Source organism: Sphaeramia orbicularis, chromosome 14 (genome assembly GCF_902148855.1).
Source record: "Sphaeramia orbicularis chromosome 14, fSphaOr1.1, whole genome shotgun sequence".
In the NCBI taxonomy this organism is placed as follows: domain Eukaryota; kingdom Metazoa; phylum Chordata; class Actinopteri; order Kurtiformes; family Apogonidae; genus Sphaeramia; species Sphaeramia orbicularis.
In genome coordinates this window covers 35262666-35290658 of record NC_043970.1, presented here as the reverse complement: position 1 = coordinate 35290658, position 27993 = coordinate 35262666, and the positions used below count along the sequence as shown (strand labels likewise).

The 27993-nt window shown below is 36.4% G+C and overlaps 2 protein-coding genes across 2 annotated transcripts in view; one reads left to right on the top strand and one right to left on the bottom strand.

The window, feature by feature from the left end:
- Positions 1–338: 338 nt before the first annotated feature.
- LOC115433356 (coagulation factor IX-like) lies at positions 339–7667 on the bottom strand. Its single transcript, XM_030154711.1, has 8 exons — positions 7413–7667; positions 5849–6021; positions 5709–5733; positions 4807–4920; positions 4503–4634; positions 2840–3279; positions 1056–1200; positions 339–934 (listed from the first exon to the last, which is right to left on the bottom strand). The coding sequence occupies exons 1-8, from the start codon at positions 7498–7500 to the stop codon at positions 375–377; spliced, it is 1677 nt and encodes a 558-aa protein (XP_030010571.1). The 5' UTR covers positions 7501–7667; the 3' UTR covers positions 339–374.
- Positions 7668–18311: 10644 nt separating this feature from the next.
- Positions 18312–27993, top strand: part of LOC115433343 (fibroblast growth factor 13-like) — a 28952-nt gene continuing 19270 nt past the window's right edge. Inside the window, exon 1 of the mRNA XM_030154693.1 lies at positions 18312–18565. Coding sequence (XP_030010553.1) covers positions 18517–18565 — 49 coding nt within the window. The 5' untranslated portion in view covers positions 18312–18516. The remainder of the gene's footprint in view (positions 18566–27993) is intronic.

Below are 27993 nucleotides of genomic sequence, written 5' to 3'. Positions count from 1 at the left end.
ACAGATAGAAAATCTGGTAACACTTCATTAAAATGGTAGAAATAGATCTGAGTTTCAGCACAGTGTAGAATAATAAAAGAAACTGAAAAAAAAAGTGTATAGATTTTTCTCATAATTTATACAGAATAATACACTTCATCTATATCTGTTAAAGTGTAGTAAATACTCCAACAAGTTTTTCCAAATTGTGAAAAATGTCCCGTCTTCCATAGCATGGGTTTGCAGATTAAAAGCATTGAACTCAAGTGAACATCACTGTTATATTTTGATTCATTTGACTGAAAAGTCTTTCACTTTGAATGGATACTATTGTGGATATACTTGTTCGAGTTTTTTTGTTTGTTTTTTTTTATTCTTTCAACTGACTCCATATGTCAGTTATCAACCCGAATCCCTGTTTTATGACTGATCCACGGGTAGTACCGAGACACACGCGTGTAGATGCCATATTTTCCATCCATTGCGCACTCCTCCCCCCAGCTGACAATGCCTGTCAGGAACCAGGTGCCTTTGTATTCTGTGGCATGTGGCCCCCCACTGTCCCCCTGGCATGAATCCATCTGCTGGGTTCGATAGCCTGCACAGAACATATAACGAGTCACTTGTTCCCGGCTACTTTGTTTACACGTGGTTCGATCAACGTAGGGAACTGCCAGTTTCTGGAGCTTGGTGGCTTCAGGGCCCTGGAACTTCAACCGTCCCCAGCCACTCACCATGGAGGTGGACGCGTCCCTCAGCAGGTTCTCCGTGAAGTCTTTGGGGCCCAGACAGATGGGACGCCGCTCTCTGGACAGTTCCACTGGACTGGCCAACTTCAGAAGTGCAATGTCATGGTTGTACAAGGACTTCTCATGGTTGTACAGAGGGTGGACGTGCTGCTCTTCCACCATATAGTCTCGTTCAGGACCCTCGTCACGGAGCACATCATGCTCACCTAGATGCATAAAGTAGATAAATCTAGTTAAACAACTCTTTAATGACGGAAAGTATAGAGGTTTATTTTTAGACAAGGCTAACTTATGGACTGGAGAAATAAAGAGCCGTCATTTCCTTACCCAGTCTGACGAAGAAACCTTTCTTAGCGTTGTTGAGCTCTGTCAGACAGTGGGCAGCTGTAATGACCCACACTTCAGTGAGTAGAGATCCTCCACAGAAAGGCAGAGCTCTGTGCTGAGGATGTGAGCGAGACATCAGTGCTACCTGCAATTACAAATAAAAAGAAATGATGCAAAATAGAAGAGCAGCAGGACTGATACATCTTTGCTTTCTTGCTCAACTTAACTTGTTTTCTCACTGGGTTTTTCAATATTTTTTTCTCGACTGTGCTGGTTTTCAATTTACCATTTGGTTGGTGATTTATTTGTTGTGAAATAGAGGACCTTAATATTGCACATCCATAATGCTGGGGTACTATGACATTTCTTAATGTCTTTTGTTTGACACTATAGGGTAAACACAGTCATTCAACAATTCTATATGCTTATCTTGTAAAGCAGTGCATTTCCTCTTAAGGCCAAATGGAGTGACGTCTCATAAAAAAACCTCCTACAGTGTCACAGCAGATGCAGACTGTAGAGCATTTCCTGTGACAAGGAAATTGACTTTGACAAGTAAAATCAGTGAATGTCCTTCTAATATAACCAAAGGCCAAATATGCTCTATATTCAAACATATAGGTCTGCAGTGACCACAGTGCTGTGAAGTAAGGTCATTTTACACATTGAGGTTTATTTTCCGATATCCAAACCAGATGTAATGTTAATAGCACGTTCCATCTCACTATAATAACTCACCTCTGTCTGCTGTTTCTCGTCATAGATCCATTTGCACTTAAATGTCATTTTGCACCTTCCCATTTGGAATATTTCAACTTGTTTTGCATCTTATAGGGCATAGGTTCCAGGTAGAGAAGAAGAGGTTTTTGGATCCCCTGAGTGTGCACCAGAAGCCCGGACTTTGTATTTACTAAAATGCTTTAATTAAAATTTTTGTAAATGTTAAATTACAATGATTTAAGTTTTTTTTACATTACTATAAAATGTTAAGTATATTCTACTAATTTGTAGCCATAGTCAAAGGTATGAAAAAGTTTAAGTTGAATGGATTTAAATCACTAAGTTTTAGTCATGACCACACCTTTTTATCTCCACATTGCATTGTGGTTATTGGGCATGTTGTTGAAAATATAATATTTTTCTGTGCAGGGGTTCAGTGGGGTTGTGGTGTTAGTGTTAATTTTGACATAATGTGTGTATGGCAAAGTTTATTGGCCTTTTTGTGTTTGTTTTTGTATTTTTGTAGATCTGCACAATGAGAGCCATAGGCTGAACATTGGCTTTCCTATTCATGTAAAAATTTTTTGGTCAATGTGCATCTATGAGCCGAACCAATTTAAAAGCTCTTTCAGTACTGGCAAAATACACTGAGCTAACATCCATCCACATTACTGTTATATTAAGTGCAATAGTTTTATAAAGCAATTTGTATTGCAAGAGATTTGGATTTAAATTAACTTGGAAATGAGTACAATGAACTCTGATAATATTAAGTCTAATGATTATACAAAGCAATTGACATTGCAACAAATTGTAAGTTGCATTAACTTGGCATTTAGTGTGTTGTACTTAAAACAGCAATTCCATTCAAATCAAGCATTTAAGTTTAATACACTCAAGTTTTCATTACTCACTACTTACATTTTTTAAGGCAAATGGTTTCCTCAAATTTTTTATGTAAACTCAACTTATCCGGTCTTACAGTGTGTATTTAACCTGTCCCCTGGTCTATTCTATTAGTTCCTACCTGTCTCTCCTTCCTGTGTCTCAGTACAGTATCCTACCTGCCATGGGAACTCTCCACGAATGGCCTCAGTTCCCCCTACAATCTTCTGGTCAACATTACCCGTTGCTACGATGGTGGGAAGTGTAGGAAAAGCCCAGGCAGGTATTTCCTCTCTCTCTGTGGGGATGTCAGTGACACTGACTGCTGCCCCATCATACGTAATAGGATCAGATTTTGCTGAACGCACATCCACTGCAGGAACATCAAAGTCACTGTATGGATCTGAATCATTCCGAGCCAGCTCGTAGTAGTCGTATAAGTATGTTGCATTGCTATCATAGATTTCATCCTGCAGGGCGTCACTAGAGTTGTGTATTCTTTCAGAGGCATTTGTTGGCCTTGATGACCGAGGGATTATGATGGACCTGCCGGTGGAGGTGGAGGCAGAGGTGGAGGTGGAGAAGGCGGAGTCGTTCGTTGAACCACAGCTGAATTGTCCTGAGGAAAAATCACATTAATTTATTTTACTGAAACAGATAAAATTCTAATATTGTAATAATTTGCTTCTTCCCCACATCAGTCACTTTAATGAACAGTTCTTACTTGATATAAGTTAATCCTGTCTTTATGTTTATACAGTTTATATGTATATAGTTTATTTTTTCTTTTTTATCTTACATTTTTTATTATATCCTGCATTTATAATTTCCTAGAGAGACAACATCTACTGGGAAAGAATCCCTTGTAAGTGTTCACATACTTGGCAAATAGAGATGATTGTGATTCTGATAAGAGACAATTAAAAATCCAAGAATTTATAATTTTTTAATTTTGGCTGAATTCTTATATTTTCATTAATATATTTTATCATGTGTTGACATTTACTGGTATTTTTTAATTTAATTTCATATCAGATTAATATTAAGCTCTGAGTAAACACTACCCAGTACATAATTCCTCATTTAGAGAGGTCAGTTTGTTTTTAATGAAATGTTAAACGGCATAGCAAAAACATAAATAAAGTCACATTATTATAACCAATTATGCAGTTATGTACGAGAATAAACAAACAGTAAATATACAAGATGGAGGACTACAAAGCTAGAGAAAAAAACAGCAGAAATAATAATGATAAAAAGAACTGAATGCATGTTATTAATATTTTTATTAATGGCGTTATGTGACTCAGATTTATTATTGCCTCTTAAACTACAGATATATTGTAGTCCTGGACAAATACACCAAATTCCATCGACAAAGTTTAACATAAGAAATTATTTATTGAGTTTATGTCTGTCGGTCCTAATTCCAAGTAAAGCATACTATCAGGGGTGTTATGGACACAGATTTCCTCACTTGCTCTGTCAACAATATTTGTTTTAACTCTATGCAATATTACCTGTAACTACCTAAAATAATAATAATGTGCGTTTATTTAGATGGCATTAACTACATAGCGACGTTAGTTTAATATTTTACAGAGTGTGTAATCTTTGATTTGTTAAAGATGTTGGAAAGATGAGGGTTAAAGATTCATTTTGTGAGTTTTAAGTGAACTTCAAGAATCCCAAGTGAAATCTTGAAATAATGTTTGGCCTATAGGTAATTAGCCATGTCAAGTTTTATCCCAACAGTTATCCAAAGTGGGTAGGATTTAAGTACAAAATAGATACACTGTGTTAAAGCAGCAGTTGTCAAGTTGTTTGTGATGTTTTTTAAACCTGTGGGCTCGCAGCTTTTCCTGTCTGGAAGAAGTCTGTATCCGTATGCACACTGGCACATGGCTTGGTCTCCCCTCATCACACAGAAATGAGAACATCCACCGTTGTTGAATGAACACTGTTTGGCGACCTCTGGGAACAGAGAGCAGATACAAGTCGCTTGCATCGATTACTCCAGCCATAAACTTGAACAAATGTGTAACAAGCGTTTTTGAAATGATGCAGATTAGATGGCACTATTATATTACGTTGTACTTGTTACATTGACGATAAAGACATTCTGTTCTATTCTGAAATGACTTACCGATCTCACAGTTTTTCCCACTATATGCTTGTTTGCACCAACAAACATATGAATTAACACCATCTGTACACACACCTCCATTTTGGCAGGGAGGTGGATCACACTGGTTCCCATCTGGAATAAGCACACACACACAGCATTAAAGGTCAACATGGTCCTGGGATGTTGAAAAAACATCCATCCATCCTGAAAAACCTGAATGAAAAGTCTGAACACACTCAGAACATATTCCTATCTGGTCTCTCAGGTCACATTCAAGGTTATTATCATTAATGAAAACTAACGAAATGACAAAAACTAGAATTGTATAAAAATTTTCGTTAACTGAAATAAATAAAAACTATAATTAAAAGAAAAAAGGATAACTAACTGAAACTGCATTGTGTGCTTACAAAACTAACTAAAACATATAAAAATTACGGATAAAATTCCCTTCGTTTTCGTCTTTGTAAATGTCGGATTGATATGAAATCAATTTATTTCCCTCCAGCAATTTTAGCTGCTGGCGCCATATGATATTTATCACTTCTCGTCAGCTGTGGTTTACAGTTGTCTTCTGGTCCCCACTCTACCTGGAAACATGGAGACTAAAGTTGGGAGAAAGCAGCAGAGTCCTGTCTGGGATTTATTTGAATTCGACGGCGAAGAATAGAAAAAATATGAAAAAACTAAAACTAAACTAAAACTAAGCATTTAGAAAATAACAAAAACTAATAAAAACTTGCAAACCTGCTCTAAAAACTAATTAAAACTAACTGAATTAGAGAAAAAAAAAGTCAAAACTAAATAAAACTAAACTATAATGAAAAATCCAAAACTATTATAACCTTGGTCACATTCAGAGGTGGTCTAGGGTGGACGTGCATTAAAAACTGAGTAAAAGTTAAGTTTATTTGCCTTACCAATGTATCCGGCCCAGAACTCCATCTGAAAAATAACCCAGCGAGTTCAGTAACTAACCCCATAATAAAGACATCGCTCTTTTTAACAGGATAATGGACAACATGTATATGAACAAATTTGCATGTATAAGTGCAGCTACCGTTTTCTCATCATTCTCAAACCACTCCCTGGCCTCCTCCATGTTGCAGACTTCCTCTCTACACTCCCGCTCCAGGTTGGCCTTGTAAAGCACTTCTTCCAGTTTGCCACTGTTGTACCTCCGCTGGCGACGCAGCACGGTGTGAGCTGACTGCTGAGATAAAAACACAGATCCTGAAAGAGATGAGAAGCCAAACACATGAAGATTTAATACTTAAATTTTTGCTAGTGGAGCTAATTTTTGGGCAAGGGAGATGATCTTCACATATATTTTCTTTACTGGCTTAAATGGCTTCAAATAACCTCCTTGTAACTGTAAACTGCATCTCAAAAATGCAATTAAAAAGTATGTCACATGAACTCATTTTACCCTAACTGAAAGCTGTCTTGTTATAATGACTGAAGAGTCAATATACTATTAATATGTACACTAATGAACAGTATAGTTACTTGTGAATATGTGTTATAAAGTCTTAGAAATGTGAAAAAATAACGCTGAAACCAAACCGTGGTGACAAACTGTTTACACTTTTCTGTCTGCTGCTGCCAAGTCTCCTTCTGTGGACATCCGCAGACTCTCATATTAGTTGGCATTGTTTATAAATCTTTCCTTGGACTGCTTCCTTTTTATTTTTGTACATATATGTGTGAAAACAAAAGTAATAGTCATCTCAAAACGTCCTACAAATGGTAACTCTCAGAGATACACAGCCGCTTCTTCATGGAATAATTTAAAAATGGACCTGAAACTGTCTGAAATCACTACGATTTAAGTATATTTTAAAGGATACAGAAGACAACACTCTTGGTCACAGTGTTTACTTCTGAATTTGCACTGAAATTTATTTAAATTGTTCCTTCGTTAATCTTGATCAATCGTCTTTTGTTATATATAACCAGATATTGTGTTCATTGATGTGTAGTGTGTTAAAGTTGCTTGTTTATCCTGATTTTATTTATTATATTATTATATCTATGCTGCTGTCTTGGCCAGATCACACTTCAAAAGTAGATTTGACCTTATAAATGAATAAAGAAAGCATATGATAATTTTTCAAGCATTTTTAATGATTTTAGTCTACTTACTTTTGTTTTCCGTTTATTTTTACTATGAAAATTGTCACCATATGAAAGTTGGTCATTTAGGATGTAAAAAGGTTAAAAGATATAAAAATGTTATAATAGTCAGAACATAAGGCATATGATGTTTTGGGTTTTTTACATTTAGACAGACTGATCTGAAACATTTTTAGTAATATTTCATTTACTTCTGTTTTCCTTTCATTTTTACCATAAACATTTTCACCATTGCATCATTTTAATGTACCTTCACATCTGCTCTTTGTCCAAGAGGACACAGCAAACTATTTTACAAGTGTATTTTATCCATAAATCATAGTGTTTTATAAAATAGAATATCATCTGACTAAGGGTCAGAGCTAGGACCTTTAAACTGCTTGGATGGTCCGAACTGTCTGACCACCAACCTCTTTTCATAAAACCAAAAAGTTAGGTACTTGACCAGCAGCTGCCCCTTCAGTTTTACCTTCTCTGTAGTTGTTTACCTGTGTTTTCCTCTGTGATCTCAGCTGCCACTCCACACGTCTCCAACAGTAATCCAGCGATGAGGGCCAGGAAACAAACTCTGGCCATCTTGTCGTTGTCTGTCGTCTGTCTGCCTCAAACTGCAGGCTGATCCACCACTCCAAAGTACAGCAACACACTGTTTACCCACCTGGGAGGCCGCAGAATGTGTGTATTTGTTCTGATTTGTGTGTGTATTTATGTGAGACAGACAGAGAGTGAGAGTAAAGAGGGAAAAAGTGAGGCAGTTGAAGACCAAGGCATGTGTGATCTGATAAATCCAGCTTTTTATTGTCACTATCTACCATTTTATGTACTTGTGAGAGCACATATTGACTGATAGTGACAAGGACTTCAGTTCCGGACATTGTGGCAGTTGTGTCATTGTGTGTGTGGGAGTGTGTTTGTTGACATTACCAGCTGTTAAATCATGTTGTTTATCATGATGAGTCTTTTCCGATAAGCAGCTTTAGCAGCGAGGCTTACGTGACCCCTTTCCTGTAGGATAAAGGAACATCTACACTCAAGCACACATAATTATATTTCTATATTTGTGAGGATCATCTTTCACAAAATACATTTCCTTCCCTAAGTTTCACAGTTATGACCACTCACCCAGCCCCTTAATGTACCTCGCTATAACTACACTTCCTTTCCAAAAAACAAAGAAAAGAAAAGTATATTCTTTTTGCAAAGGAGGTTGGAGTGAAGTTGAAGTTATGAAAGAAATAGGTATACATTAGCTTCAAATATCTGCAACCAAATGTAAACTCTCACTGACAGTCAGTCTTTAGAAAAAAAAACGGTTAATGTTTTAGTCAAGATCAGTCAACCTAAGACGAGGCCACATATACAGCAACGACATAAACATAAACGACATTGTACCACATTTAACACTTTTAAAGACAATATAAAAAAGTGCCTATAAAGAAATCAGAGCTGTCGGCACTAATTTCATGCTTCTCTGTGTTTTCTCAGTGTTCTTTGTTAGTCATTAGTGTGTGCCAATTGTCCAGTTCTTCTATTGTGTTGTTAATTTCTTAAATTTTTTGTATTTGTTATTTGTCATTTTTGCCATCATAATGTTATTTCTTCTGACCTGCCTAGAACTGTGGATGGAAAGTAGCCTTTGGCTAATTCTGGCATATTTACATTTGCATGTCCATTAATATGCACTGTCCCTTTAAATAAATAAATAAATAAATAAATATGAACTATATGCATCATTCTGTTACTGCCAAAATGAACAAAAATGCATTTTTAACAAATATCCTGTCCTCTCAATCTATGATAAAGGTGACTCATCTACATCCCTCAGTATATGACAAACATCTGTAACTATCATCCTGAAACATAGAGTATATGCAAAGCAGGTTCAAACTAATATTCACTAAATGTCTTTACAGAGGCAGATAGCTAACATTTCCTACCTGTCTTTGTGAGTATTATTCATTAATGGGGTTTTCTTTATGATTCTTAAGTATAGATAAAAGTTTGATCCCATCGCTGTGAATGTCTTACATAATATATTAATTTATTATTTGGATACTGTTGTTAGAGATAAATTCTGGTTTTATCTTCTAAACTTAATTTCATTCAGATTCAGATTAGATGTTCAGATTATTTCAGATTTGTCTGACATCTACAGGCACATCTTCCCCAAAAAGTCAAAATGAGTTACGTTACTGGTTACATTTGAGCCAAATTAATGGCCTCTAAATCCTCTACAAATTATAGTCCACCTTTAAATCCTTCAGACCCAGAAACCACAGAGTTGACTATTGAGCCTTCTGGTTTTATGGATTGCTTTTCTCCCATAGAGGTCAGTCAGCTAACTTCAATAGTCTCTTCATCTAAATCGTCTACCTGTCTTAGACCCAACAAAGCTCACCAAAGATGCTTTACCTTTACTTAGCAGCCACCTCCTTGATATGATTAACCTGTCATTATCAATGTACCACAGTCCTTTAAAGTAGCTGTAATCAAACCTCTTGCTAAAAAACCCAGCCTCAACCCTGCAGTTTTATCTAACTATAGACCCATATCGAACCTTCCATTCATATCTAAGATTCTGGAGAAAATAGTAGCCAATGAATTATATGATTTCCTTCAAGCCAACAGTTTATTTGAGAACTTCCAGTCAGGTTTTAGGGAACATCATAGTACAGAAACAGCACTGGTCAAAGCTACCAGTGACCTTCTCACTGCTTCAGATAAGGGTGTGGCTTCTATACTGGTTTTATTAGACCTTAGTGCAGCTATCAACACTGTTGACCATCACATCCTTCTGCAACGTTTGGAACAATCAATTGGTATCAAAGGATCGGCATTAATATGGTTCAAATCCTATCTAACAGATCATTCTCACTGTCTCCACCTGTGTCCAATTGTCTTCCCGCCCTCTTGTGTATTTAAACCCTGTGTTCTCCCCTGTTCGTTGCCAGTTCGTTTTCTCCCTTTGGTGTGATAACTTACCAGCGTTTTTTGGATCCTGCCTGCCTGTTGTGACCACCGTCTCTGCCTGTTCCTCGTTTGCCTGCTCATCTGCCTTCGACCTGGTTTGTCCATCACACCCGAGTATACGCCTGACCCCTGTCTGTTCTTCCGCCTCGGTGCCTTATCCTGGTTTTGACCCCTGCCTGGACTATTGGTACGTGAGCCTGCCTTACCCTATGTACGTTTGCCTGTCTGATTGTCTGCCCGTGTATGACCTGGTCTGCCCTCTGACTCTCCTTTGCTCTCTCCTAGTCGGGTTCCCCTCGTGTGCTCCCGACCTGGGCTGTAACGTGGTTCACTTAAGATCCGAAGCCGAGACGATTCCCCAACTCAGTCCAGCTGAAGACATATTCATTACTATCCTGTGTGAACCTGTTACTCTGACTATTTCTAATAAATCCCTTTTAACTGTATTCCTGTCTGAGGGTCTTGCATCTGGGTCCAGTACTCGTACTATCTGTCCTAACAGTTACCCTGCATCCCAAAACCACTGTGAGGAATCTAAGCGTTATTTTCGATCAGGATCTATCGTTTAACTCTCACATAAAACAGATTTCTAGGACTGCTTTCTTTCATCTGTGTAATATTACAAAAATTAGACATACTTTAACACAGAACAATGCAGAAAAATTAGTCCGTGCTTTTATTACATCCAGACTAGATTATTGTAACTCACTTCTCTCAAGCTGTCCCAAAAAGTCCTTAAAGACCCTTCAGCTAACCCAAAATGCTGCTGCCCGTGTACTGACTAGAACCAGTATGAGAGACCATATTTCTCCTGTGTTGGCTTCTCTGCACTGGCTCCCTGTAAAAGCTAGGACAGACTTCAAAATACTCCTCCTCACTTATAAAGCTCTTCATGGTCAGGCACCGACTTATCTGGAAGAGCTTTTAGTTCCATACAATCCATCTGGAGCACTACGCTCTCAACATGCAGGCTTACTGGTGGTCCCTAGAATCTCCAAAAGTAGGATGGGGGCCAGAGCCTTCAGCTATCAAGCTCCATGATTGTGGAACCACCTCCCTGCCTCAGTCCGGGAGGCAGACACCCTCTGTATGTTTAAGAGTAGGTTAAAAACTTTCCTTTTTGATGAATCTTATAGTTAGGGCAGCTCAGGCTGCTCTTAGTTCTGCTGCTATAGGCTTAGACTGCTGGGAGACTCATCTGGATACACTGAGCTCTGCTCTGCTCCTCCTCCTCTATGACCTCCTCTCTGCTCCTCTTTCTCCCTGACATTTTCTCTCCTAATTTTCTCTTCTATTTACACCCCAGTGAATACATGTTACTGACTTGACTTTTTCCCTGGAGTCTCTGTGGTTTATCGTCTCACAGGTTTTCCCAGGATCATCACAGGTTTTCCCAGGATCATCACAGGTTTTCCCTGGATCATCACAGGTTTTCCCTGGATCATCTCTGGACCTGGTGCTGTGGTCAAGTTCAATATATGCATTCTTGAAACAGTCAGGCTATGGCATGCGAAACTGAAATGTGCAAAATACTTTGTTACGATTGAACAACTAACCCCAGTTTTAACAGTAACAAGAACCAAGTCTTTTCTTTTACCAACCTTTTTGTTACCTTCTGTTTATCCACTACTTTTCAATGAAGCTTTTACTACTTTTCCATTAAGTCATAATTGTGCTGTGGCTGTCATGTACAAAAATATTTCCACACATCCTCCAAAAAAGAGCCTTATATAACTTTCATTCACAAAACTCTTATCACTCTTTACAAAATGTAACATACAAGTGTGCACACATCCATACAACATTAACTTAAACTTCTCAGCTGGTTCTGAGTCTCACACGTATAGAGGACTTGGACTCTGAGGCTGATCTTGACTTGAAGGCTGTTTGATTAGAGTGTGATTTACGGAGGGTGTGACTGTGGACAAATCACTGTGATTGACAGCCAGGTCAGCTGGCCTTGAGCCAGCAGCTCCTCAGCAACAGTGGCCTTGTGTTCGCTGAGGATGATTTAAAACGGGGATCAGGGAGGGTTGCATCCTCCTTTTAGCACGAGTTATTTAAGCAACCTTGCAGACTATAGATTGAGCGGCAAGCAATTAGCACGCTCACCATCCCCTCTGGTAACAGTTATGATAAAATCACTACCTGCTGATTAGTATCCTGGGAGTTATATTGTTCAGTGAACACAAAGTCAGCAGTAGAGGAGGACGTGCAGATGTTAAGTATCTCAGATTTCAAATGCACAGAGAGAGAAGCAGGGCAGAACAGGTTAAAGCTAGGAAAAGCATGCTGATTCCCAGTGTACAGAATCCAGCCCAGATGGTTCATTATTTTGCATTACATCAATATTTATATAATCCGGTTGAAGCGACTGTGTGCAGACTGTTGTTAGCTGTCTTAAAAAGAGTATGGTACAGGGGAACATACAGTATGTACCTAAAGAGTGAACATTTTACAGTACAGTATGAACTTCTGTGAGTTTATATTTTGATATCAAAGTACTTGTTGTTTTACAATACGGGGCCTTTTGAATATAGGCTTATTTGGCGACTTAGTTAAAAACATGTTCTTTAACCTTTACTTGTGTCCAAGTAAATATGTACAAAGTGTGAGTTCAACAGGAGTGGCCACAGTTTCATTTCCTATGAAATGCAGTACTACCTGTGGTCATCCCTCTACGTTGATCCAGGTGGTGTAAATACACAGAGGGTGCAGTGATGAAGACTTCAGCCTCTGGAAACAGGCTCCAGATCAAGTCAATACCTCTTTTTTCATGTCACCCCCTCGTTTGTCATTGAGGACAGAGCTCCCATCCCTCCCTCCTGCCATATTCACACAGCTTTTTTGCTACCACAGTATGATTCACAAGATAAATGCCATGTCACTGATACCAACTTTGACCTGAGACCACCTCCTGGTGCAGAGGAATTCCTCCGACTTAGAATTTACAAAGCTGAACCTGACATGTCCACCTGAATTTTGGTTGGGTTTTGCTCCCTTTTTACCTCTGTGACAGTAACCTGGAACCACATGGGGGACATTTAACTGGGAACAAAGGTCTAATTAAACACCTCCACTGAGCCTGATGATGCTTGTTACCCCAAGAAGGTTAAAGAACCTGCTACTTTCACATGATGACATACACAGAGAGTCTGGCTGTTGGCATGGATTCCTCCTTCTGGGTTATGCTAATGGGGAACAGGAACAGGAGTCATTTGTGGCACTTTTTGTTCTAATAGAGCAGCTGGTCTTAGAACAGTAATCCTCCAGGGGAAGGCTCTGGCAAAAGGCCAGCTGTGCTTTGGTCTGTTGGCTCATTTAGTGGCTGAAGTCAAAAAGCCACTGAGAGCTGACGTCACAGACATGTTATACAAGAGCCGACAAGCTTGTATGAAATGATGTTAAAGAGGCTCAGAATAAGATTTTCTATATACATACTGTGGTAGAAGGTCACTGCACTTCCGGTTCAGACTCATTATACGATGTTACATTTTTTGTAGTTCACTCTCATTCCCTCAGCCTCCTAAGACCCAGCTATGGGTTTTCTGTCCACATTTGTGGACAAGAGTTTCACAACTTTATACAAAAAAAAAAAAAAAAGAAAAGAAAACTGTCCACCAAAAACAACATTCCATAAAATTTTTTAAAACTGCATCTGAAAAAACTGTTGCATTATGATGTTTCCAATATAGGCACTAATTTAATAAAAAACAAAAAAAAGCTTGTACTTTGCTGACATTTCCTGGGTCTCAGGAGGTTAGAGTAATGCTATGAAGACAAGCAAACAGTCAGAAGAGATTTTTTATTTAATTTTTTTATGGCTTGAACTTTATTAACTTAAAAAAAACATAGAACATACAAAATATACAATTCCACACCTGAAGCCACATGTTAATGCAACTACACAGAAGACAATATCAAACAAAACAAAACATTAAAAAAAAAAAAAAAAAAAAAGACGATGCCAACAATACATATATATATATAAGGTTACAGCAGTCATTACTGATCACTGAGTCAACTTCTTGAGCTGAATGCATCATTGACCTGTGTAGGAAAAGTAGCGGGCCCATTTGTCATTATACTTTACTTAACAGTCTGTACGATAATCTGTCAAATGCTGCCAGTTGAGACTTTTTATTTTTTGTTATTTTTATTAAACAGTAAAATATCGTCTTTGTAACATTACTGATTCTCTCTACAGAAGCGATGAATGTTTGTACTTTGCACATAAAATACCTTGTATCAAAGACAGTTCCATCTATTTGCATGGATACACAACAATACAGAATTTAAAGGAACTAAACACTCCATTGCACAACATTACAGTAACATGGATTTAATGTAATGCTCAGTCACATATGTCAGCATATCAAACTTCCATTTCAGACAGACAACTGCGCAAACTAGGTCTCTTGTAATGAATTCTTGAATGTCTGAGACAGAAACAAACAAAATTGAGGCTACTTCCAGCAGGCCGTCCTGTTGTGCTATATATCTGCTTGATGTAGGTTAAGAGCTGAAACTAAATTTATCTCAGATGACCCAACTTCCTCACACTCAGGGCTAAACTTAAGACTTGGAGTGTTGACAAACCATCTTGAACCAAATGTTGCTGCGGAAAAAAAACAGAGATATTTATAATATTAAACTTTTTTTTTTATTTTTTATTTTTATTAAGGACATGTTTTCATTACTCTTAATTTTATCCACTGACACTACACTCCAATGCAGTTATGCAAATATACAACTTCACTTGGTTAATCTTCATTTATTTTATCTATAAAACGCTCACATGCTGTAGGAGCAACATTTCTGTGCTGTCATAGAATATACATGTTACCTTCTGCTTGGGAAAAAAAAAAGCTGTTTTCCAGCAGAAATTGACTAAATGATCAATAAAACTACATTTGCATACTGTAAGAGTGCTGAGTTTGCATGTGTGTGTGCATTTATTGGGCTGAGACAACCTTGTGAATATGGTGACCTTTAAATCAGTAGGAGGTAAGATGGTTTTAGCACTGTCCTCATAAAGAGAAAAAAAGGGGAAAAAAATCATCCCACTGCGAAGCGCTTGTGCCATTAACTTCTTAATTTGAGCAACTGGGTTTTACTCTTTCCTTATTCATTTTGTCATTGTTTGCTTTCATGGAAAGATGCAAGTTAATCTGAAATCATCTAAAATGTGGTTCTCTTAGACAGCACTGTGCCAAAGTCCAACATTCTGTTTGTTGGTTTAGTAAAGTTCTAATGACCACATATATGCTTTTCTCATTCTCTGTATTAAGATCCAAACTGAATATATGGAAGTATGTACAGCAGGAAAAACAAAAATTTCAAAGGGAAGAAATAGCTTCTACATATTGAATGTGACCTCCCTTTGCATCTTTAATAATTTTAACAATATACAATGTATTGTACTGATTTTCTGATGTTTTACCAGATTTCATTCAAACTGAATATATGGAAGTATGTACAACAGTAAAAACAAGAATTTCAATGGGGAAAAAACTGATTCTATATATTGAATGTGACCTCCCTTTGCATTTTTAACCCTTTCATGCATGAATTATAACAACCTTAATCAAGATTTTTTTCCTGAGTGTTTTTATTCCTCTTTAGGCATGAAAAAAACAATGCAATTGAAATTTTTTTTATGACCCTATTTTTCATGGAGTTACAAAAATGTCCACTCAGCTGGACATCATGTGTTTAGTTTTTGAAGCAAAGAAACATGTATTTGAAACCCATCATCAGAAAGTGATATACTGTGTGAAAACTATAAAATTAAAAAAAATTCATGCAGCTAATCTGATGTTTTCTCACATTTTAACATACTCTAATCCTAGTTATTACTCACTTCATAATATGCAAAAAACAAACCTTTTTGAATAAGAAAACTGTTTACAGTCTTATAACAATTAACAATTGATTTACACTGAAACATATTATTGCAGATCAGGTTACAGTAATGGTATGAATTGCAGTGTATGAGATTATGCATAAGTGTCCATTGTGTTGGCTGATATGGAACTAAAGCAACCTAACCCATGAATATACTAGCTGTAGAATAGTTATCCACTGCAGTGACCAGTTTACATGAAAGGGTTAATGATTTTAACAATATACAATCTATTGCATTAATTTTCTGGTGTTTTACTAGGTTTCATTCAACTCATATCAGATGTTTATAATTGTTGTTGCTGCTTCTTGTCGTGTCTTTTAAGGCTGTGCACATTTTTAAAATTTTCTTGTATTTGAAGAATATAATGCGAAATAAATGCAACTCTGCAAAAACAGCATAGAGGTAGACAAAGACTGGTGCACTGTACTGTAGTAGTTTTAACTTGTATAGGTTTAACTTGCATTTTTTATCCCGTCTGTCTTGGGCTTTTTGTGTGTGCGTGCACGTGTGGTCCGTGCGGGTGCATGTATGGGTGTGCTCCTCCTGCTGGGGTTTGGTGACAGTCCAACATTGTTACCTCCGCCAAGGAGGTTGTGTTTTTGCCAGGGTTTGTTTGTTTGTCTGTTTGTTTGTTTGTTTGTCTGTCCGTTAGTGTGCAACATAACTCAAAAAGTTATGGACAGATTTGGATGAAACTTTCAGGGTTTGTTGGAAATGGGATAAGGAAGAAATGATTAAATTTTGGTGGTGATCAGGGGTGGGGGGGCCCACGGGGGGGCCACTGATCAGCCTTGGCGGAGGTCTGCGCTCTCCGAGTGCTTCTAGTTTTTATTGGTTTAGTAAAGTTCTAATGACCATACATATGCATTTCTCATTCTCTGTATTAAGATCCAAACTGAATATATGGAAGTATGTACAGCAGGAAAAACAAAAATTTCAAAGGGAAGAAATAGCTTCTACATATTGAATGTGACCTCCCTTTGCATCTTTAATAATTTTAACAATATACAATGTATTGTATTGATTTTCTGATGTTTTACCAGATTTCATTCAACTCATATCAGATGTTTATAATTGTTGTTGCTGCTTCTTGTTGTGTCTTTTAAGGTTGTGCGCATTTTTTGAATTCTCTTGTATTTAGCACAGAAAGCTAAGTACTCTGACCAGTCTGCATGTTGGAGGTCCTGTGGAAGTACGGTGGCAAACCACTTCCATATCTTCTGGGATTGTCCCTCAGTGGTTCCATTTTGGAAATGTGTCCATGGCCTCTTGGAGGCAGCTCTCAAGTTTAAAATTTGTTTTGATTTTAAGACCATGTATCTCTACGATTTAGAAGAACTCAAGTGTACTAAGAGTGATAAATGGTTATTGAGATTACTCTTAGTGGCAAGTAAGAAGGCTCTGACTAGAAAATGGCTAAAAAGAGACACACCCATTATAAATGACTGGACTGATATAGTGTACAATATATATGTCATGGAGAGAATCACATGAAATTTAAGATGTAAAACTGATATTTTTACTGAATATTGGTCAAAGTGGCTCACTTATATCGTAACTGTGAGACTGGACTTTGTATGATTTCAAAGGATCCTCAGACTTTTTTTTTTTATTATTGGTGATAGTTAACAAGACAATGTGAACAGAAAAACAACAGCAACAACACACAAACAAAGAGAAACTCAAACAAATAAACAAACAAACCAAAAAGAACAACAATGACAGAGTATTGACAAACAACAACAACAACATCATATTACAAAGAAAAAGATCATAAATGTAAATAGCAACTAAACCATATAGCTTGGTTAGGGGTGACAGGGAAAAGGGGAAGAGGGGTGTGTGAATGAAAGTGAGAAAGAGAGAGGGGGAAAATAATAACTGTTGTAATAATACAAAAATATTTAATAATACCAGTAGCCTAATTTGCTAGAATTATTGTGGCAGCGGTAGCGGCGGAGGCAGTCACAATACAACTAGTTAAATAATTTAATATTTGCAACAATGTATTTGCATCAGTTACTATCTCTTTTGAGTTTATATGAATCAATTTAAATTAATATGGCTATGGGGAGGGGTCCTCAAACTTTACTGTAAAGGGAAAAAAATAATATGGGTATACGAGTGTATTGATGCAGGTATGTGATGTATGTATATGTGGACTAGATGCTGCTCTAAGGCTGGACTCTCCCCCCTGTTTGTTCTGTATTGTTTTGTTAGTGTAAGTATTTGTGTTATGTTTTTCTCAAAAACAAAATAAAAAGTAAATTGAAAAAAAATCTTGTATTTGAAGAATATAATGCGAAATAAATGCAACTCTGCAATAACAGCATAGAGGTAGACAAAGACTGGTGTACTGTACTGTAGTAGTTTTAACTTGTATAGGTTTAACTTGCATTTTTTATCCCGTTTGTCTTGGGCTTCTTGTGTGCGCGTGCATGTGCGGTCCGTGCGGGTGCATGTGTGGGTGCGCTCCTCCTGCCGGGCTTTGGTGACATGTAGGAACACAACAGCTTCTCAAACAGAGGCGGACTGTGGAGGAAGAAGGACAGAGGGGGAGACACGGGCACAGAGTTGGACCGTGTGAGTGCGTGTGCGTGTGCGTGTGTGTGCGTGGGGAAGAAAAAGAAAACCACAGAAGGATGAAAAAGTGAAATCCTGGGTTTCTCACCAGAAGTTTGCGATTCAACAACCAGCAGAAGCGGTGGTGCTCCATGAGCGGAAAAACGAAGGCTAAAGAGGATAAAGACCATGCCGCCAAAGGTGAGTCAAACAGGGTGGATGTGTTGTCCGGATCCTGGGTTTAAACCTGCTTTTCATCCGCACATGGATGAGAGGAAAGCCTGCGGAATGATGCTGAGATCAGCATGGTTTGGACACTGACTCCCATTGTCCCCACTGTGGAAAAAAACAGGTAACCCAGGCTGGACTACTTTAGAACACCCAAAGATGTGGGCTTCAGATTCTGTGCATTTACAGATGATTTCATTGACTAAAAGCGGTGATGGTTTAGTATGTTCTAACCTAGTTTAGTTACAGAAAACAGGATGGTAACAAAACCTCCCATTATTTCACTTTATTCTGAATGAAGCATTTGTGTGTCCGCCGTTATTGTAAAATCACTGACAGACCTCCTCATGTGAGCCTTTGTGGCTCTCAGATCTCATTTCAGCTGCACGCATACAAATTCATTTTCTGCCCCTCTGGACAGCAATAAATCGACGCGCGATATACCGCAATGGAAACTGGGAAACTACATTGCCATGGAGACAAAAAAGGGAGTTGCCCGCAAGCTTAAGCACAATCATGCGTTACTGACGCTAGAGACCCACACTCATTCATAAAAAAAAAAAAAAAAAAAAAAAAAAAAAAATCACAGTGCACTTGTTTTTCAGTTATCTTTTTATTTATTTTTAACATTTCAGTAACATAGAACACAAACAAAGAAATAAGGGAAGAAGAAACAACAAAAGAAAGTACATACCAAATTCAATCAAATCCCTCACTATTGATCTTTTGTAAATGTTATGTATGTATGTCAAACCTTATAATATGATAGTGTCAGAGGTCCCCATATAGTGGACATTTTTAAGTGCTGTGATTGTAGGTGATTTTATGTTATTGAATTCAAATAAAGGAACAGCAGTGGAAAGTAAACTCCTGCCTGATCATTAAAGGTTTATGGTCTCCACTGCTGAAATAATACTATATAGGCTACAATTAGAATGACATTTATGGGCAGATATTCTTAATGTTTTTTCTGCATTTTCATGGGATTTTGTCCAATCTCATGTTCAAGCCGTGACCTTATGACTCCAGAGTTAATTCAATGTTGGAAAAATTATTTCTGTTAACCCAGGGGTCTCAAACTCATTTTCTTTCTTTGATCTCAAGTGGGCCAGACCAGTAAAATAATAGCATAATAATCTATAAATAATGACAAGTCCAAATTTTTGTCTGTGTTTTAGTGCAACCCCCCCCATTAAATTATGAAAACACTTACTTTAATAAACTAACCAAACAAAAAAGATGTGAATAACCTGAAAAAACTGAAATTTCTTAAGAAAAATAAGTGATATTTTAACAATATTATGCCTCAACTTATCATTTATACATGTGCATTATAGATCTACAGAGACACTAAACACTTAGTAACAAGCAGAAAATAGGTAAAATTGTGCTCAATTTTCTTCAAACATTTCATGTTGTTCATATTTATTCAGTTTATTCCCATTTTATTGTTACAGGATAGTTTGTAAATTTTAATATTTTCACATTTTAATGTTATTTTTTGCATTAAAACAAAGACAAATATTTGAAGTTGTCATTATTTTTAGGCATAGTGTAATATTTTTTTCACATCAGACCAAGAAGAAAATATGGAGTCATTATTTTTTGTAGGTTATTATGCTGCTATTTTACTTGAGATCATATTAGTGTGTATGTGGAACCTGAACTAAAATGAGTTCAACAGCCTTGACTGTGGAATTTTTGCACTTTGCAAATTTTTCATTTCATTTCATTTTATTTATTCATTCCAATCTAAAATGATTGGAAAGGAGCAGGATGAAGAAAACTCATAATACCTGCCCCTTTCTTGAAACATCTGCTTATATCAGATACGTTGCCATTACAGCTATTACAGTACACAGCTGACATAATAGTCAAATAAAACAAATCCAAAATTCATAAAGTCAATTACTTCATTACATGCTTGTATAAAACTTCTCTATTCTTTCCTTATACAGCCTCTTAAACTGAAATATATTTGTACAGCTCTTCTCTTCGATCGCCAAAGAATTCCACATCCTGACACCCACAACAGAAATACACATTTGCTTCACATTAGTCCGAACCCTTTGCTGTTTAAAATTAAACTTTCGTCTATCAAATTCGTCCTACGGGCTGGATTGGAACCTTTGGTGGGCCGCATTTGGCCCCCGGGCCACATGTTTGAGACCCCTATGTTAACCTACACTCATAAAACACATTTCAAGGATAGAAACCAGGCACATCAATAAAGATTGAAGGCAATAAAACTAAGCCAGTAAAGAGTAAACTGCAAAATGATGCTCTCTCTTACAAACCCTGCAGGACAATAATAACCTGTATAAACTAGAACCCAGCGCAGCAGCCCTAATGCAGTTGTGAACCTAACCATTAGTCTTCGTTGTCACAGCATCCAAAGTGTTGACTCAGCTTATTTTAACGCTACGCTTTGGTTACTTCACCTGCATTAAACAATGGAAGAACATGTTCTCGCACCCAATACATCAATAGATTGTTTTAGCTAAAACAATGTCTATTGTTCTGGTATCTGAAGGTTTCCTGGGGGGTTTATTGTTGTTTATAGGCCTCTTGAGATTCGCCGTCTTGTTTTTATGAGGCTTCTGACAGGTTAATACGCCTCAGCAGATGTATTAGGTAGTGCAACTGGCCACATGAATAAACACATAAATAAACAATCTGACAGTCGCAATAAATAGTGATTCTAATGAAACGTATCAATTAATCTAAGCCTATTATGAAAGTGATTGTTAGAAAAAGCATCATAAAACACATAACATATCAAGCAATTTAATGAGAAAATCTGAGGAACTACTAATGTGCTGAGGTGTTGTCATGACTTGATAATAATAATTGTTAAATCAGTTAACCTATAAAGACCCAAATATCCACCACTGAACAAAATCATCTACTGATGTAAGCTGTTTAATATCTGTTGATGCTCTAATCCTATCAATTCATGTAAATAATTGGTGTAAAATGCAGTTTGTCATCTTTTCATGGTCATCAGATATGACCCATTTGGATGTTCAGAGGCTCTGTAGTTGCCGTAGAAACATCATCATCTTCTACAACATTGATTCACCAGTAAAACCCATGGAGTTGGATCAATGACAGTGAATACTGTCGCTTGCTTTATGTTCAGTTATTGATATCTTTGCAGAAGAAGTCCCTTTTGTCCCAGTTTTCTCTATTTCTGATATAATAATCCTCAACTTTAATTGGAGCTTTTATGAACATCTACATTATCAGTGAATTAAATGTAGGAAAATACCTGATTTATACTGAAAAAAATGCAAAATACAGAGGATAATATATAATAAATGGTGATAAATCACTTAAGAAAGGTTAAATATATAGAAAAAATCATTTGAGAACTGATACAGAAGTAGCACTGGGTCTTTATGGGTTAAACACTAACAACTAAACAGTGTTAAACTTTACACTTGCGTAAAAAACAAGCCTATATTCAACATTTTTTGTTCTGTAATGGTTCAGTAGTCTCTCACTTGAGCTGACATAATAACAGATGCACTTCCCCATATGTAGAGGGACAGATTTTAAGTTTTGGGAGAACAGGACCTCATTAACATCTTGATCCTACAAAGCTTAGGCTATTAAATACGGATTATTGCTCTGCGTGTGTGCAGATGTAACGTATGTGAGTCTAAAATAGGCAGGAGGAAACAATTCAGGATAGATGGAGACGGTGTTGTTAATTAGCTCTGATCTTTAACGCAGCACAGGTCAACACGGCCAGCCTAAGTCTTTACTGTTTTTTAATCTAACGTATAGATATCATGTACAGGGCTGCACATCTGATTGGTTTCACATTTATGCAACACTTTTTACATCATAGATCTGCAATATTGATATATGACACCATACATTATACATTTTATTTGTTAAAATTGAGCTTTTTCATGAGAAGTTAAGCAGTTCTAGAGTATTTCATCTCACTTACACCACTTAACAGTGTTTACTGGTTTAATTTATCACCAAAACAGCAAACAGGAAAAATAATAGAATTTCTCATGCACAGTCATCATAGACTAAAATGATTGTGACACAAAAAATGAAATTATGACGGCAGGCAGAGGAGGTTTTTCATCAAGTAAGACTTTTCACAGCAACAAGTCTTGCTTTTCAGTGGTTAATTAATGGTTTTAAAGTTGCCTTGAGTTGTTCTATGATTACTCTAGATGTTGGTTAAACAGCTGCACATTAGTTAATATAGGTTTCAGTGATGACAAACAAAAATCTAACACAGCAGTAAGTGGAGTTTATTATATGGAATTTAATGATGGTTCCTGCAAGGGACATGTATAAATAATCGATTAGTCAATTAGTTCAAACAATAAGTAGTTGATAATTTTTTTAATTTTTGTTTGTGTGTGTGTGTGTGTGTGTGTGTGTGTGGGGGGGGGGGTACGAGAGGACATTCATGTTTTATGTAATAGAGATGTGGAACTAATGTTTACAGCACTGTTTCTGCTGAAGTGCTGGATATAAGTATGTAAAAGTGTTTAAAGTATATGTGTGGTTCATCCGTTCCTTTTTTTTCATTATCTTTTTGGTTTGGGTTGAGGACATATTACAACAATGTTGCAACTACTTGATAAATAATCTGAATATGGGTGGATTAACAAACATCAAAATGTAATTACAATGGTCATCACCAGTTCCTGTTAATACATGTTGAGTATTTACCAGTGGTGGAATTCAATTTGTACACTATTCTATATACAAATTTAATTAACTTTACATCTTCATTCCTTCACATTTAAGCTTAGCTTACTTTCCAGACTACATTTTTTCAACCCCTTCCTCTTTGTTGAGATTGAATGCTTGTGATAAAGTTATGAATTATGTCTTTATTTTTAAGTAGATACAATTATAAACAAAGGAAACTCTTAAAAACCATCTTGGATTCTTTAAATGTGCATTACCACATGGGTATTTTTCTGTAAAGTTGACCTTTTAGAGATATATGGTTCATACAGCAAACACATGCCAATGTAGATGAAACTATTAAAGTATAAAGTAGATTAAGTAGGTTAGATGAGTGCAACCTTAACTGCTGTTCATGTTAAGGTTGAACTAGAAAATCATGTGAAGAAACTGAGGCTAAAGCTAAGCTTTTATTTTCAAAATAAATTGTGTTTTTATTTTAATGCAAAAAAGCATGTTGTTGCTGCAACTTTTTTTGTATCAGTATTGGATTATGGAGATGTTTTATACATGAATGCTTCTGGTCCATGTCTGTCTACCATGCATCTCTGAGGTTTATCACCAACTGTAAAGCATCGCCTTACCACTTTGAGTTGTACTCTCAGGTAGGATGGCCTGCTCCGGCCACCAGAAGGATCAGCCATTAGTATATGTTTATATATATGGCAATACTTGGCCTCCTACCTTCCTACATTTGTACATTAATTTAGAAGAGAAATTCTCTTTGTACAAATGATCACATATAGCTTTCTGTTCCATTCACCCGTACAGAAATGGGTCAAAGGGCTTTTGTTTACTCTGCACCTTATGCATGGAATCAGCTACAGAAAGACTGGAAACTAAGTTCATTTCTTTGAGTGCTTTTAAATCCAAACTGAGAGTTCTTAAGGCTGACTCCATCACTTGCACTCGTTTTTCTTAATCTGTTTGTAAATGTTATTTTTACTGTTTATTGTCGAATATGTCTGTTCTATGTGTTTAACTGTGTAATCCTGTAAGTGTGTGTTGTATTTGCTGCTGCCTTTCTTGGCCAGGACTCCCTCAAAAAAGAGGTTCTTAATCTTAATGGGATTAAAGATTAAATAAAAAATGAAAAATTCAATGTATACATTATTGCAGCCGTGACATTAATCAAAAACATGTTTTCATAGTTTAAGTACATTTTGCTTGAGTACACTTTTGAAAGTTGGGCTTTTATTTGCAGTGGTGTCTTCTGTAAAGGATGTGAATGAACAGGTTCTACAGACTACACCAACTGTAGCTGTTCTGGCTCCACTTCTCTGTTATCTGATAAAATGGTGCCATCTAGTGGAGAATAATTTGAGTTACTCACAGTGAATGAAAGCAGATGTCCTTCCTAACCATGAGATAAATGCCACTGAGATTTTGTGATTGGACCACAGTGATCAGATGGTGGCTTCCTGCCAAGGCTGCTGTCTGTTAGCCTGTGCCAAAACGTACCTTCTGCTGGCACCTTATTAGTTTACTATTCTGAAGCCAAGGCTATAGGGTTATTTTAGGATGCAGAGTGTGTCTGTAAATGGAAAGAAAGAAAGAAAGAAAGAAAGTCACAAAGAAAGAAAGAAAGAAACAAAGATAGACAGTCACAAAGAAAGACAGAAAGAAAGACAGAAAAAAGAAAGAAAGACAGGAAGAACAAAAGAAAGACAGAATGAAAGACATAAAGAAAGTAAGAAAAACAGAACGAACAAAAGAAAGACAGACAGAAAGAAAGAAAGAAAGAACAAAACCCAGATAGACAGAAAGAAAGAACAAAAGAAAGAAAGACAGACAGTCAAAGACAGACAGAAAGAAAGGAAGACAGACAGACAGACAGACAGAAAGAAAGAAAGACAGACAGACAGACAGACAGAAAGAAAGACAGACAGAAAGAAAGACAGACAGACAGACAGACAGACAGAAAGAAAGAAAGAAAGAAAGACAGACACACAGAAAGAAAGAAAGAAAGAAAGAAAGAAAGAAAGAAAGAAAGAAAGAAAGAAAGAAAGAAAGAAAGAAAGAAAGAAAGAAAGAAAAAGAAAGAAGAAAGAAAAAAGAAAGAAGAAAGAAAGAAAGAGTCAGAAAGACAGAAAGAAAGAAAGACAGAAAGAAAGAAAGACAGTCAGAAAGAAAGAAAGAAAGAGGTCCTTCATCTAATAGAATCATTTCCTGATCACAGGAAACCATAAAATAATGATCTAATTACACTTGCTGGAAGAAAAAAAAACTATGACTTGAAAGACTGGTTTTGAGTTTTCATTCCAAATCACTATGAAAAAAAAAAAAAAAAAAAACTGTACAGTGTTTTTTTTTGGTTTTTTTTTTTAAATCTAACTCTGATGCATCTTCCTTTTGTACATTTACTTTGCAACTTCCTGAGCTTGCATTTCTCCCCCAGCATCCTGCCTCCCTCCCTCCTCCTCATCAGTACCTTTTATAGGCTCAGTAGTTTGTAACACAGCAGCAGCACACACAGGACTTTAACTATGTCCCAATAATATGAATGATGCTGTTCTTTAACAGGAAGCTCTGGAACAGCACAACCATATAATGGACTGATAATATGAACTTATGGGTGCCATGATGAGACTGTGTGTGATCTTGTAAGGCAGCTTTAGTTTGGTTTTCACTAAGGTTACTACAGTGATGTGCTCTGATGGTGTGCACTGAGGATAGACCACATACTCACTCAAATAGAAAAAGAGACAGTGAGAGAGTGCAAAGCCATTAGGTGACTGTTTGTTTGTCTGAGAACGTGTGTGAATCGCTCCATTAGTGTCACCTGAAACCGATCTCATCGATTAGACAGATACTGTAAAACTCCTCACCTTTAGGCCAAATCTACTGTATTGAGATGTGGAAGTATTTTAGCTTCAGACATACATTTAAAAAAAAAAAAAAAAACATTATAATTTTTCTCATCATTCTTTTAGTACAGTGACTTTTTGGAATACATAAGTGAAGTTCAGGCACAAGAATTATACAAATAATTATAAAATAAACATAATTATTTAAAAAAAAAAAAAAAAAAAGGCACTTAACATACACTCAGTACATTACAATCTCTTGTTTTTTAAAGTAGTTACTCATTCATATCTTCTTTAGTGATTGTTTTGTTGTTTATGCATACAGTATTTGGGTGAGATAATTTTACAAATGGAACAATTTTTGGTATTTCAGTCTCCACAGTTTTTATTACTTTTCTTTTTTCATTGTGCAAACAAATACATAAATAATAAATAATATGCTTGATAGAGCAGACAGGAAAAAACTTCTTCCCTGTTGTAAGTATCCCATTAAATTCTATTAGATCTTCCACCCTTTGTAAATTGAGTTAACCACACATATTAGAGTACCATTATACAGCTGGTGTGGTTTCTACAGATAAACAGAACTTGTATAACAGTGTCAGACATGTTTTACAAAAAAAAACCCTTCATCTCCAATCAGGGTGGAATTAAGAGTGAAAAGATGACGTGTTAAAAAAGTTTAAGCAAAGTAGGAGTGGCAGCTGAATTGTGTTGCTTTATAACAATAGTCTTCTTGGAATTATCATCTTTTTCTGAAACATAAAGTACATATTGGAGGTAACCATAACTGATTTACATGTGTGTTTACTGATAGTTTAGTAGAGTTCGCAACAAAGTTATTGTTACTTCATGGTTTCTGCGTCTTGTGTTATTGTTGGAGTTGATTAACATGCACTAATACCATGATAAAACTGACGGCATTTATCAATAAAACGGTTACTATAGCACCAGTGTCTCTGTTAAGACAGAGGAATTTTTGAATTACTTATGGGATCTGACATGGGAATTTATTTGGGACTATATAAATTAAACTTCATCCTGCCCCCTTTGTTTTCTTTTGTTTGTTTTCTTTTCCTTTTGTAAAAATCTGTTTGTTGTTTGGTTTTAATGTTATATTTGAAACAAACAAACAAACAAACAAACAAACAAACAAGTAATAAAGAAGACCTAAATATAGCTATAAATTGTGTCATATACAGTCACAGAAAAAAATACTAGACCACACTTGTTTTCTTCAATTTCTTGTTCATTTTAATGCCTGGTACAACTAAAGGTAGATTTGTTTGGACAAATATAAAGACAAAAATAGCTCATGAGAGTTAAATTTCATAGCTGATATCTATCCATTTTCTGTGTTTTCTTGATAATAACCAAAATCACTTCAGTTCTTATATCAATATCTATGGCATTGTACTGACAAAAACAGTGCTTTTAGGCATTCCATGTTTTCTTTTCTGTCTGTTTGAGTCACATGATACACACAGGAGTTAGCACTAGATTGCATAACCACTGTTTTTGATGGTCTAATAATTTTTTCTGCAACTGTATCGCAACAACTGCTAAAAAGGGGTGTCTAAAACGAGATAAAAACACAAAATCTGAGGAAAAAGGTACTCAAAACAAGTGAAATACCTGTCCATGCAGCAAGATAATTTCACTTGACAAGATTTCTTGAATTAAGATTGTTAAATCTAGGAATCAGCATGTCTACTGATGTATGAACTCTTAGAATAAGAAATTAACCCTTAAAACAAGATACATTATCTACCACTTCTAAATCTAAGTTTGTTTGTTTGTTTTTATCTTAGTAAGAACCAAATAAATTGCAGTGAATATGTGGCTCATTTTAAAGAAAATGTGAGT

What these genes read in the sequence shown, in the direction of transcription:
- LOC115433356 (XM_030154711.1), bottom strand. Translation starts at nt 7,500, where the DNA reads ATGGCCAGAGTTTGTTTCCTGGCCCTCATCGCTGGATTACTGTTGGAG. An exon ending in GATCACAGAGGAAAACACAG is followed by an intron (nt 6,022 to 7,412) that starts GTAAACAACTAC and finishes CATCTCTTTCAG; the next exon opens with GATCTGTGTTTTTATCTCAG. An exon ending in GTTCTGGGCCGGATACATTG is followed by an intron (nt 4,921 to 5,708) that starts GTAAGGCAAATA and finishes TGCTTATTCCAG; the next exon opens with ATGGGAACCAGTGTGATCCA.